The 14,035-nt window shown below is 43.5% G+C and overlaps 1 protein-coding gene across 3 annotated transcripts in view; it reads right to left on the minus strand.

The window, feature by feature from the left end:
• Positions 1-14,035, minus strand: part of PGLYRP2 (peptidoglycan recognition protein 2) — a 37,322-nt gene that overhangs the window by 4,572 nt on the left and 18,715 nt on the right. For all 3 annotated transcript variants that reach the window (XM_040346283.1, XM_040346284.1, XM_040346282.1), the window contains exons 3-4: positions 11,301-12,143; positions 3,370-3,580 (exon numbers count right to left, since the gene is read on the minus strand). In XM_040346283.1, the coding sequence (XP_040202217.1) occupies positions 3,370-3,580; positions 11,301-12,143 (1,054 nt within the window). The remainder of the gene's footprint in view (positions 1-3,369; positions 3,581-11,300; positions 12,144-14,035) is intronic.

A 14,035-nucleotide genomic window follows, 5' to 3' on the forward strand; every position in this document is an offset into this window, starting at 1 on the left:
GCAAATCAGTGGTAGCGGGGTGACTGCTGAGAGTTATGGAACAGCCTTGCATGCAGCAACACATGACGTGAAGGTGCCCAAAGGAGCAAAAGGAAATGAGATGGTGTTTCCAGACTCCCCCAAGCCTAGGGTGGCCTTTTCGAGGAGAGGGGCTGATATGTTGCTGGAGATCAGTGGTGGACTATAATGCAGGGCGCATGGGCGCCGACCCCCTATCAATGCGTCCGGCCCCCTACTCTACATGCAGACCCGTTTCCCAATTGGCCGAAAGTAGAAGCGATCCTATTGGCCTAGGAGGAGGGAGGAGACACACAGCCACAACAATGCCGAGGAGGAGACGCAGGGGGAAAAAGCTGCCAGTCGCCCGCAGGGAAGTGCTGCCACAGATGGGGTAAATCCGGGGCTGGGGCTGGTAACCGACCGACTAGGGGGTGGGAGGGGGATCTTAAACCAAATGGGGGGATGGCTGTGGGTGCATTGTTTGCCCCCCCAAAAAAATATACCACCAGCCGCCACTGCTGGAGATAGGCCTTGCCACTGTGAGAAGTCTATCAAACACCTGATTGGCCAACAAAAATCTGCAATATGTAGTAGTCTCCTTCCAGACACATTCACCACTCAGTAACAAGCCATATAATATCTATAGAACAATTAAAGTGTTACTAAAGCCACAACAATTAAATCAATCTGTATATGCAGTAAACCATACTTGTTATACTCGCTGCAGAACCTAGGGGGTTAATCCTCTGCATTGTGTAAAAAGGCTGTTTATTTATGTCTTCTCTGCTCCTCCCCTTCTTCCACTGTCTCTAAACCATCTCCTGATAAAACAGAGGCTAGGGGACAAGCTGCACATGCTCAATATGGTGTGTATTGCTGGAGAGATTTTTTTTCTTGGGAGAGTGCACGTGATCAGCACAGGGCTCATGCAGCCTGATAGGACAGTCAGGGCAGAATGAAAACTCCTCCTGCAAGCTTTAACTAGACATTGATAGAAGTCACAACACTGCTATATACTGCTAATGAGAAAAGGTATATAGACATTTATATTTACTAAAACTATTGCGTTTCCTTGTTCTGTTTACTGTGGGAGATACAGACACAGGGGGTTATTTATGTAGTACTACCCCCGAAGGAACTGCTGGTTTGATTAGGGTGACACGTTACCTCTGTATCTCCGCCGTCTAGGGTACTGGATGAGAGCTGTAATAAAGTCAATGTCTTTTCTGTGCTTTTATTACCCAACGGGGTAAAAATGGTAAATAGTAGAAAGGTGAAGGGATAGAAGAAATGGAAGATGGCGGATTCAGGGTTAACTGGTTACTGGAAACAGTCCTGCTTCCAACGACAACTTTCTTCACTACTCTAGCCAGAGTGGGTATAGCACACCCGTATAGGCCTCTCTCACCAGCCTAGCAGCCAGAGTGTCACTCGGAACTTTAGGGTGAAGTCTCTGCCAAAGACCCTCCTAAAGGTCGAGATAGTTTCGGTCCAAAATCCTTCAGCACCCGGATCTCCTTCAAACAGCTTTGGTGAAGTTCCCTTCGATGAGCAAGTAGGCCTCTCCTGAGACACCAGCCTCGTGCTCGGTGTCTCAGCAGCACCTGCTATGAGAGTAGCCAGGCGCCACATTTACGAAAGGCAAATCCACTTTGCACTACAAGAGCAAACTACAAGTGCAAAGTGGACTTGATATTGCACTGAAAGTGCACTTGGAAGTGCAGTCGCTGAAAATCTGAGGGGTAGATCTGAAATGAGTGGAAGCTCTGCTGATTGTATTATCCAATCACGTGCAAGCTAAAATGCTGTTTTTTTTATTTTCCTTGCATGTCCCCCTCGGATCTACAGCGACTGCACTTCCACTTTCAGTGCAATTTCAAGTGCACTTTGCACTTGTAGTTTGCACTTGTAGTGCAAAATGGATTTGCCTTTAGTAAATAACACCCATAGTGTTTACATGGTCCTTTGTTTAGTAACACTTTAACTTCTTTTAATTTGTCCTTACGTGAGAATGACACATAGGAGGTTATTTACTAAAGGCAAATCCACTTTGGACTACAAGTTAAAAAACTTCAAGTGCAAAGTGCACTGAAAGTCACTGTAGATATGAGGGGGACATGCAAGGAAAATAAAAAAACAGCATTTTAGCTTGCACGTGATTGGATAAAACAATCAGCAGAGCTTCCACTCATTTCAGATCTACCCCTCATATTTACAGCGACTGCATTTCCCAGTGCACTTTCAGTTCAATTTCAAGTGCACTTTGTTCTTGTAGTTTGCACTTGTAGTGCAAAGTGGATTTGCCTTTAGTAAATAACCCCCATAACCTGGTGCCATGAGTGGAACAAATTCAAAACATTTTTGCTCACAAACCATACAAACATTCACAAATGACAGAGTTCTCTAGTTATATCAGCAAGCCATGACATGAATGACACGGTGATAAGTGATTTAAACAAAAAAGTAGGGCTGTTACTGATCAAAATTTTTGTGTTCGATTAATCTTTTTTTTTTTTAATCGATTAATCGACTAATTTCGATTAAATATAATGCACATACAGATCCAACTACTTTTAGCTGATCTCCTCCTTGCAGGCTGATTCCCAGTGCAGCTACCAACCACTGTAAAAATGGATAGCAGGATACAAAAACACACAAAGGCAGTGCTCAATGGGAATAGCATTAAAACTTTTATAGGCTTCAAGTAGGTAACAAAATAAATATTGCACTGGAGATAAAATCGATGTAGCTACATAAACTGTAAAAATGGTGCGAGTAATACCAAACGGTAGCAAAAGCAGTCATGAAAACATGTAGCTAAGTATGATACTGGTATAAAAATGTGTACAACGATACGACTGCTGAATCCAGATGAGGAGAGGTTAACATCAGTCCGTCGGTATGTAGATGTCCCGTGAAGGGAACTATCACAACTCCCAGTGGATAGTTGTAGAATCCCAGGTTGATAGAGGGAAGTGTAACAGACCTTTGCGTGCGGCACAGCAAAGGAGCCCTTCAGATGGACACGGCAAGACCCGCCGGTGTCCGTGATGTCACTGGATCTCCGACGGAACTCCCTGAAGGCCCGGAAGCCGGCGGAGAGGTGAGTACCAATCAAAATAATTTTGATCGATCAAAAAAATTAAAGATTAATCGATGAATTAATAGTTAATTTCCACAGCCCTACAAAAAAGTAAAAAAAATGTATGTACATTTTGGACACATTTTAATCTTTTTGAGATTTTTTAAAATTGATTTTGTATATGATTGCTGTGAACTTATTTAATGTTCTTGACTTCAACTCTTACTTCTCTTTCCCTATATTCAAATAATCCCCTAAAAAGGCTTTTGATTAAATGACACCCTAACCTGTAGCCAATGTCATCCCATCCACGGTCCTCCTGGTGGAACCTCTGCATACTGCGCATATCTGCGCTACAGTCTTTGAAGGATAAGCATGGCCTGGATGGCTCGTAGGTGTGATGGATGTAGATGTGCTGCAGAGGAAGCTGTAGCAGGGTCGGGGTCCCTTTATATGGCTTAGCCCCCCACTGACAGCGAGGTATAACTGCAGGACAATCTGGGGAGGAAATAAATCATACAGGTTATTCATTCAACTTGTTATATCTACCGATTAAATAATTCATGGACTATATTCATTTACTGTATCTTGTAGAACTTTTGTGACATAAAGATGGCTCAGTTTGCACTGGAGGAAGGCAAAGAATCCAGTAAGGCCTTGTACACACAATAGGTTAACCAGAGGACAACGGTCTGATGGAATGTTTTCATCGGTCCAAACCGATCGTGTGTGGGCCCCATAGGTTATTTATCCATGGGTTAAAAAAAAGCCAACTTGCTTTAAAGGAGTTGTAAAGGAAAAAAAATGTTGCCTAAAATTAATGTCTGCAAGGTAGACATTCACAGACAGAATAGTGAATTGATTCTGTTAAAAAACGAGTAAATACCTATTAAATTCCTTCATCTATGTCACCTCCGGCGTTCTAGTTTCTGTTCTCTCATTCACTTCCTGGTTTGCGGCACTCGTTCATGTAAGAACTACATTTCCCAGTAAGCATTGCGGCACGCCCAGTGATTCACACCTCCTTGAGGTCTCTAACACGTAGAGAGCGTCCTGCCGCACAGATGTAGTTCCCAGGAGGGGGTGAGCATGTTACTGACCACCGCAGTAAACCCTCCCGTCACGGTGGTGAGTAAAATCAGACAAGCAGGAAGTGAACAGAACAGAGGAGAAATAGAGCAACTTCTGAGCAAAAACTAACAATGAGGAAGTGAAAAGAGGAATGTCTGCAGGTAAAGGATGCTTATTATGAAAAAAAAAAAAATTCCTTTACAACCCCTTTAAATTTAACCTATGGATTCCTAACAGAAAAAAAACGATCGTTAGTAGGCACAACCATCGGTTAAAAATCCACGCATTCTCAGAATCAACTCGACGCATGCTTGGAAGCATTGAACTTTGTTTTTTTCAGCACATCGTTGTGTTTTACGTCACCGCGTTCTGACACGATTGTTTTTTTAACCGATGGTGTGTAGGCACATCAGACCATCAGTCAGCTTCATCGGTTAACCTATGACAACGGTCCTTCAGACCATTCTCATCGGATGGACTGATCGTGTGTACGAGGCTTAAGAGATGCTATCAGGCATTTCCTGCTTGCAAGTAATTTCAGAATTATTAATTTAATACTTGTTTAACCATTTATTCTATATAATAAAGAATTACCGGTACTTTTTAAAAAAAAACACCGATCTTAAACTATTGTGTATTAGTTTATGCTAATGATGTAACTGTAACTAAAGATCATTTAGGATTAGAAGTAGAATTAAACTCCAGACCAGTATAACAGACTTAAATAGATGCAGGTTTGTGTTCATTAACCTCCCTGGCGGTATGATTATTTCAGATTTTAGGTGCTGAAAGCGGTACCATTATTTGCAAGGAAATTTGGCGTTTTATACTGTAGGCCTGTAATTTGTAGGAATAACTCACTTGAAGCGGGGGTTCACCCAAAAATAAATTTTTAACATTACATTCAGCCGAGTTGTCCTAATGACAATCGGCTGTTGTTTTTTCCGTACATACCTTATTTTCACCGCCGCTTCTGGGTAGGTCTTCTTCGGGACTGGGCGTTCCTATCTGATTGACAGGCTTCCGACCTTCGCATACAGCACGTCACGAGTTGCCGAAAGAAGCCGAACGTCGGTGCGGCTCTATACGGCGCCTGCGCACCGACGTTCGGCTTCTTTCGGCAACTTGTGACGCGTAGTATGCGACGTAGTATGCGAAGCCTGTCAATCAGATAGGAACGCCCAGTCCCGCAGAAGACAAACCCGGAAGCGGCGGTGAAAATAAGGTATGTAAAAAAAAAAAACAGCCGATTGTCATTAGGACAACTCGGCTGAATGTAATGTTAAAAATAGATTTTTTGGGTGAACCTCCACTTTAAATCTGACCAAACAAGAGTCTAGTAGGCATCCCCGGTATGAATTTTTTTAAAAACAAAATTATTAACTATAATATAATAAATAATTATAAATAATTCTAACAAATAATAATATAATTATAAAAAAAATTATTCAATAATGTAATCAACTTAAAATCACTGAAATTTGCTCAGTTGCAGAATTGTCGCTGTCATTACTTTTATTTTTTTATGACGAATTTCCCCACAAATCGCTATCGCACAATTCTGCAAGTGATTATAATTTATTATCGCTGTTTTCTAGCTGGTCTAAAACCATTTTTGACATAAAGGGACACTTTTGGTTGCTCTGGACAATCTACAGTTTGCAGGCAGAAAGAACAGTTTTTATTATATAAAAGTACATGCAGGACACTGGACAGACCACTAGGGACAAGGGGGTGTGTATTTTTTACATACAGTACTGTAATCTATAAGATTACAGTATACTGTATGTAAGGTGTTTGTTTACCTTTTTGAATTTGGCGCTGTTCTCCGCTCCCGTGCGTCGTAACGTTGCAGGGAACGGAGATCGGCGGCACACAGAGGCACTGTGTGAATCGAGCGAGGACCCGCTCGCTCACATAGCGCGGTGGCATCGCTGGATCCAGGAACAAGGTAAGTAAACCAAGCCTGTGGATTCAGCGAGGCGAGCCCGAGTCTGACTTGGGGTTACCGATCGCAGCAAAAAAATTTAACCCCGAGTCAGACTCGGGAATACCGCCAGGGGGGTTAATACATCATAAATGGAGTGAGAGAGGGAGAAGCTGCACGAGGAACCAATAAGTTAACGTACTGAAAAGGAGAATGTTAAAAAAAGGAAAAAGCAGAGTGACAGAGAGACAAAGCTCATCACTGTGCTGCTTCTCAATTACTGTGCAGTTTCAGGACTTTCGAACTTTTCTTGTCGGAAATTCCAACCGCATTAAAGGGGTTGTAAAGGTTTGTGTTCTTCACCTTAATGCATCCTATGCATTAAGGTGAAAAAACACCTGGCAATCACGGGCCCCCAAGCACCCCCGTTTTTCTTACCTGAGCACATTCACCTGCTCGACTCGTCCCCGGCATCCTCTTCTCCATGGGGTCTCTGCGTTGATTGGATAGTTTCATGGGAGTGCAGCCATTGGCTCCCGCAGCTGTCAATCAAATCTAATGATGCGACCACCGGGGGGGGGGTGGGACGAGTCATACACTATGGGGATTATTTACGATAGGCAAATCTACTTTGCACTGCAAGTGCACTTGAAAGTAGACTTGGAAGTGAAGTCGCTGTAAATCTGAGGGGTAGATCTGAAATGAAGGGAAGCTCTTCTGATTTTATCATCCAATCATGTGCAAGCTAAAATTCTGTTTTTATTTTCCTTGCATGTCCCCCTCAGATCTACAGCGACTGCACTTCCAAGTGCCCTTGCAGTGCAAAGTGGATTTTCCTTTAGTAAATTACCCCCTCTGTGTCTATGGATGCCAAGTGTATGAGAAGGGAGCGCCCCCATAAGGCAACCCCCTTGGGAGAAAACTTCCCAGAGGGGGTTAGCTATTGCGGGGAGGAGCCGAGAGAGTCGTGGGATGCCAGAAGAGGATGTTTGTGGGCCACTCTGTGCAAAACAAACTGCACAGTGAAGGTAAGTATGACATGTTTGTTATTTAAAAAAAAAAAAAATTAACCTTTACAATCACTTTAAGACCCGATTGGCCGGAGAGGAGAAGCAACTGTGTTGGCAGAGGAGACGCAGGGTGAAGTCGCCGAGGAGGAGAGGCAGGAAAGAGCCAAAGCTGCCTGCGACGTAGATGGGGTAAGTGCGGGGCTAGTGGGTGAGCCCCCCCCCAAAAAATGGAGACCAGCCTCCACTGTTCAGCTCTAAGGCTGGGTTCACACCAGTGCAAATTGAATGCGGGTTTCTTCGCATCCAATCCGCATGTCAGGAGGATGTGCCTGGCTCTCTATGGAGCCGCTTCACACATCTCCGGAGCAGCTCCGGTGTGAATTGCATTTTCTGGTCCATTTCAGGTCCGAATTTTGCCAGAAATCCAGGCTGAAATTAGACCTGAAACAGTGAATGTAGATGCACTGAACTCCGGTTTTGAGCCACTCCATTCCTTAGTGTGAATTAAGGCTTGAGTACATCTACAGTAATAGTACAAGAAGTACCACAGGGACAGCTACAGGTTGAGGAGAGTGTTGTAGACAAATCTGCTTTTTTATTTCACCGTTTTAGTTAAAAAAAAAAAAAATTGACTTAAAGCGGAGGTTCACCCATAGAGAACACATTTTCCCCTTAGCTTCATGCTCGTTTTGTCTAGGGGAATCGGCTAGTTGTTTTAAAATATGACCTGTACTTACCGTTTACGAGATGCATCTTCTCCGTCGCTTCCGGGTATGGGCTGCGGGACTGGGCGTTCCTTCTTGATTGACAGTCTTCCGAGAGGCTTCCGACGGTCGCATCCATCGCGTCACGATTTTCAGAAAGAAGCCGAACGTCGGTGCGCAGGCGCAGTATAGAGCCGCACAGACGTTCGGCTTCTTTCGGCTACGAGTGACGCGATGGATGCGACCGTCGGAAGCCTCTCGGAAGACTGTCAATCAAGAAGGAACGCCCGCTCCCGAAGACCCATACCCGGAAGCCGACGGAGAAGATGCATCTCAAAAAAAAAAGGTAAGTACGGCTCATATTTTAAAACAAATAGCCGATTCCCCTAGACAAAACGAGCATGAAGCTAAGGGGAAAAGAGGAAAAAAAAAACAAATTGGTTGAACTCCCGCTTTAAGTTCTACGTTAACCATTAGCTGCAGTGGAGTACAGTGGATACATCGGGAGTCTTTTAAAGGGGCCTAAAGGGTTCTTAATAAAGAGAACCAGCCACAACCTATATTCTATCACATAGGGTGCTAGTTATGTAAAAAAAATATTAAACATTTAAAGTGATAAATAAAGAAACCAGCAATGACAGCAATAATTCTAGGCCCATTTTTTTTTTTTTTTTTTTTTTATGGTTAACTCTAAACTGATGACCTGTTGGGGCTTTTTAAGCATTGCCTATGGACTATTTTGGATACTGAAAATTGTTGCCATTTCACTGGCGCATGCAATTTTAAGGCTTTACACGCTGGGTATCTACTTGGCACAACCTCATGTTTTTTTGTTTGTTTGTTGGGTAATATATTGGGATTGATTTACTAAAGGCAAACAGAATATGCACTTTGCAAAGTAAATGAGGTTAAGATTCACTTTGCAAAGAATACCCAGTCACGTGCAAGCAAAAGAAATATATACAGGTCATTCTCAAAAAATTAGCATATTGTGAAAAAGTTCATTATTTTCTGTAATGTACTGATAAACATTAGACTTTCATATATTTTAGATTCATTACACACAACTGAAGTAGTTCAAGCCTTTTCATTGTTTTAATATTGATGATTTTGGCATACAGCTCATGAAAACCCAAAATTCCTATCTAAAAAAATTTGCATATCATGAAAAGGTTCTCTAAACGAGCTCTTAACCTAATCATCTGAATCAACTAATTAACTCTAAACACCTGAAAAAGATTCCTGAGGCTTTTAAAAACTCCCAGCCTGGTTCATTACTCCAAACCGCAATCATGGGTAAGACTGCCAACCTGACTGCTGTCCAGAAGGCCATCATTGACACCCTCAAGCAAGAGGGTAAGACACAGAAATAAATTTCTGAACGAATAGGCTGTTCCCAGAGTGCTGTATCAAGGCACCTCAGTGGGAAGTCTGTGGGAAGGAAAAGTGTGGCAGAAAACGCTGCACAACGAGAAGAGGTGACCGGACCCTGAGGAAGATTGTGAAGAAGGACCGATTCCAGACCTTGGGGGACCTGCGGAAACAGTGGACTGAGTCTGGAGTAGAAACATCCAGAGCCACCGTGTACAGGCATGTGCAGGAAATGGGCTACAGGTGCCGCATTCCCCAGGTCAAGCCACTTTTGAACCAGAAACAGCGGCAGAAGCGCCTGACCTGGGCTACAGAGAAGCAACACTGGACTGTTGCTCAGTGGTCCAAAGTACTTTTTTCGGATGAAAGCAAATTTTGCATGTCATTCGGTAATCAAGGTGCCAGAGTATGGAGGAAGACTGGGGAGAGGGAAATGCCAAAATTATTGAAGTCCAGTGTCAAGTACCCACAGTCAGTGATGGTCTGGGGTGCCATGTCAGCTGCTGGTGTTGGTCCACTGTGTTTTATCAAGGGCAGGGTGAATGCAGCTAGCTATCAGGAGATTTTGGAGCACTTCGTGCTTCCATCTGCTGAAAAGCTTTATGGAGATGAAGATTTCATTTTTCAGCACGACCTGGCACCTGCTCACAGTGCCAAAACCACTGCTAAATGGTTTACTGACCATGGTATTACTGTGCTCAATTGGCCTGCCAACTCTCCTGACCTAAACCCCATAGAGAATCTGTGGGATATTGGGAAGAGAAAGATGAGAGACGCAAGACCCAACACTCTGGATGAGCTTAAGGCCGCTACCGAAGCATCCTGGGCCTCCATAACACCTCAGCAGTGCCACAGGCTGATTGCCTCCATGCCACGCCGCATTGAAGCAGTCATTTCTGCAAAAGGATTCCCGACCAAGTATTGAGTGCATAACTGAACATAATTATTTGAAGGTTGACTTTTTTTTTATTAAAAACACTTTTCTTTTATTGGTCGGATGAAATATGCTAATTTTTTGAGATAGGAATTTTAGGTTTTCATGAGCTGTATGCCAAAATCATCCATATTAAAACAATAAAAAGGCTTGAACTACTTCAGTTGTGCGTAATGAATCTAAAATATATGAAAGTCTAATGTTTATCAGTACATTACAGAAAATAATGAACTTTATCACAATATGCTAATTTTTTGAGAATGACCTGTATATATTTTTTACTTGAAAATTATTGGATGATGGAAGTTAGCAAAGCTTTGGCTCATATACTAAGCTCTGGAGCAACTGCTCTTGCAGAGTGAAACTGCACTTTGCAACGTGTACAGTCCATTTGCCTTTAGTAAATCAAATCCAGAGTGTCTATGTGCACTAAAATAAACTTAAAGCGGGAGTTCACCCAAAATTTTTTTTTTAACATTAGATTGGGCCTAATTACGGGAAGCAGAATCGGGTGTTTTGATTAAAATCAATGCAGTACTTACCTTTTTTGAGATAGATGTTCTCCCGCTGCTTCCGGGTATGGTCTTCGGGACTGGGCGTTCCTATTTGATTGACAGACTTCTGACGGTCGCATACAGCGCGTCACGAGTTGCTGAACGTCAGTGCGGCGCTATACGGCGCCTGCGCACCGACGTTCGGCTACTTTCAGAAACTGGTGACGCGCTGTATGCGACGGTCGGAAGGCTGTCAATCAAATAGGAACGCCCAGTCCCGCAGCCCATACCCGGAAGCGGCGGGAGAACATCTATCTCAAAAAAGGTAAGTACTGCATTGATTTTAATCAAAACACCCGATTCTGCTTCCCGTAATTAGGCCCAATCTAATGTTAAAAATTGATTTTTTGGGTGAACCTCCAATTTAAGTGTCTTTATTTACGAAAAATATGGGTTTGATAAACCATTGCGCCATTGTCATGTGACGTGAAAAATTGCAACCACCACCATTTTATTCTCCAGGGTTTTTTGCTTTCAGAATATATATACTTTATGATGGTTTTCACCCTTCAGGCCTAAAATGTGCATTTTATAATGTATGAAAAAAATGTCTCCAGGACTGATTACACAATGCTTTTGTGTTTGGGACCTTATAGAGCTCTATACACCTGCAAATATAAATCCACATAATAGCTATAATATTATACCCAAATATTGCTGCTCAAACTGCTTTGCTGCTGCAGCTGTGGTTTCTTTCAGTTCTTCGTCTGTCATAATAGGAAGGCCAGAACCTTGATATTGTTTCCTGTAACATTCAATTGCTTTCCCCATCTCATCTCCAAATTCGCCCTCCTCCAGCAGAGCCTGGAAATTCTGCCTCCTGTAGGGGCTCCTAGCTGGAATTCCCCCATAGTAAGAATGAAGTAGATCACTCATCTTCTGGGTTTCATTCATGATCATCATTTCCCTCAGTAGGGCACCATCCAATACACCATTGATGTTGGCGAGTGTGAGATCAGTTATAGAAGGAGCTCCATGTAGCTGGAAGGTTTTTGGGTCGGTGGTAGAATCCCAGCACCCATCAGGAACATATAATGGAACCTGCAACGAATCTTTTAAACTGGCAAAATGTAATCCTAGCACACTTGGCAGTGAAATGCGACATGTGGTATGGCTGTGTGGCTCTTGGCTTGGTCTTGTATCTTTGCTGGGTTCCACATCCCTTTTGTGATTTTTCAATTTTTTTACATCACAGTTAGCTTTCCAACCGCAGACCACTGTGTCAACAAGAGACCTTAAAGCCACTGTGCTACCATCAGGAGCCAAAACAACCCCTTGTTCCTGCCAAGGCATGCCCTCTAAACTTATCAGCTTTTTCGACAGCAAAACTTGGGCAAGAGCAGCTTGTCTATCAGACAAATATTGATGGGGCTGGAATTGCTTAGTATTAGAAGACAGCAGGAGATCAGCAACATCCTTAGCAGGCCATTCTGGGAAACGGGACTCCAGCTCCTGTAGGAGATCAGTGAAGGTTTCCATCTTCATAATAGCTGGAACAAAGGAAACATAGCAGTTATAAATGAGCATACTAGCAACTTAAAAAGACTTATCACCCACACATCACACCATACTGACCACATATGTACAGATACAGGGCTTAACTCAAAGTGTTAGATGTATAGTATCTGATAGACAAGAAACTGAATACGGATGGTGCACATGAGGAGTGTGATTCACAGCAAATAAACTACACAGCAATTCCCCTATGTACTTTGATAAACTGGTGGTCAGTTACTGCAGAAATCAGGGCTGGCCGGCTCCCATGATAGACAGCACACTGGTCCAATGCCGGGACATGTGACGTCCATCATAGGGGCCAGTCCAGGAGGCTTTGTGTGACAGCGGCAGCGCCGGGTTAGCAGGATTTTCCCCGCTCTGTGTAATCCAGCGGCTCTCCTCTTCCCATGCACTTGCAAGGCTGCGCTGATAGGCATTGGTGAGGCTGCATTGATGGCCACAGGTAAGGCTGAGCTAATGGGCACTGATCAGGCTGCATTGATTAGCACTGCTGAGGCTGCATTGATGGGCATTGGTGAGGCTGCATTGATAGACATTGGTGAGACTGAGCTGATGGGCACTGATCAGGCTGCATTGATGGGCACTGATGAGGCTGCATTGATGGGCACTGGTGAGGCTTCATTAATGCACACTGATGAGGCTGCATTGATGGGCACTGGTGATGCTGCATTGATGGGCACTGGTGAGGCTGCATTGATGGGCACCGGTGAGGCTGCATTGATGGGCACCGGTGAGGCTGCATTTATGGGCACTGGTGAGGCTTCACGGCCGGGCACCCACTGCGCATGCGCGAGCGGCACTGCGCATGCGGCGAGCAGCGCGGCGCCGTCCGATTGGACAGGCGCTCGCCTACAGGGAGGGGCTGTGAAAAGGCGATTAAGCTAATCGCCTTTCCAGCCCCTTGGCGGAAGGAGGAAGTGGGACAGGAAGTCCCCTTCTCCTGAAGCCCCCACTCCCCCCCCAAAAAAATTTACATGCCAAATGTGGCATGTAAGGGGGTGAGGAGTGGGATAAGCGGAAGTTCCATTTTTGGGTGGAACTCCGCTTTAAAGGCCAGGGCAAATGGAGTCTCTTCTCCTACTGAACTCAATCCCCCAACATTTACTGCGGTACCAGAACAAAATGTAAACAACAGGTGGCTGTAACCCAATTCGGCCACTGGAGGGAGCTGAGATCCTTCATGATCAGCAATAGTAGTCTTTGTATTATATCAAAAAGGCAATACCCGCTACACATGAAAATAATGATGTTATGCTGTTGGGCTAGTATAATAATGCTATGGGGCTGGTATGAAATTATTTCCAGGGCTGTAGTGCAGTAGCTTTTAGTCTATTCGAAAGGATAAAACAGCCAATCTATGGCTCTTTACAAGTATAAAATGAATGGCGGTAGAGGTGGGGCTAGTAGTATTACAACCCATTATACATATGAAGGGTTCTGATATCTGTACATTTTTTTTTCATTACATACTGTACTGTATATTATCAGGTCTGCTTCACCAATGCAAGATTAACCAGTTTAGCTCCCACATCTGTATACCTCATAAAGGTCAGATCAATTATTAAATTGTTCGATGGGCCTGATACGTACTCATTATTACTGAAGATAGCAAAGATATATACAGTAATTAATAAAATTATAAACGCAACACTTTTGTGTTTGCCCCTATTTATCATGAGCTGAACGCAAAGATCTACGACTTTTTCTATGTACACAAAATATTTCTCTCAAATATTGTTCACAAATCTGCCTAAATCTGTGTTAGTGAGCACTTCTCCTTTGCCGAGATAATCCATCCACCTCACGGGTGTGGCATATCAAGATGCTGATTAGACAGCATGATTATTGCACTGGTGTGCCTTAG

The sequence above is a fragment of the Rana temporaria genome, chromosome 3 (genome assembly GCF_905171775.1).
Source record: "Rana temporaria chromosome 3, aRanTem1.1, whole genome shotgun sequence".
Taxonomy (NCBI): Eukaryota; Metazoa; Chordata; class Amphibia; order Anura; family Ranidae; genus Rana; species Rana temporaria.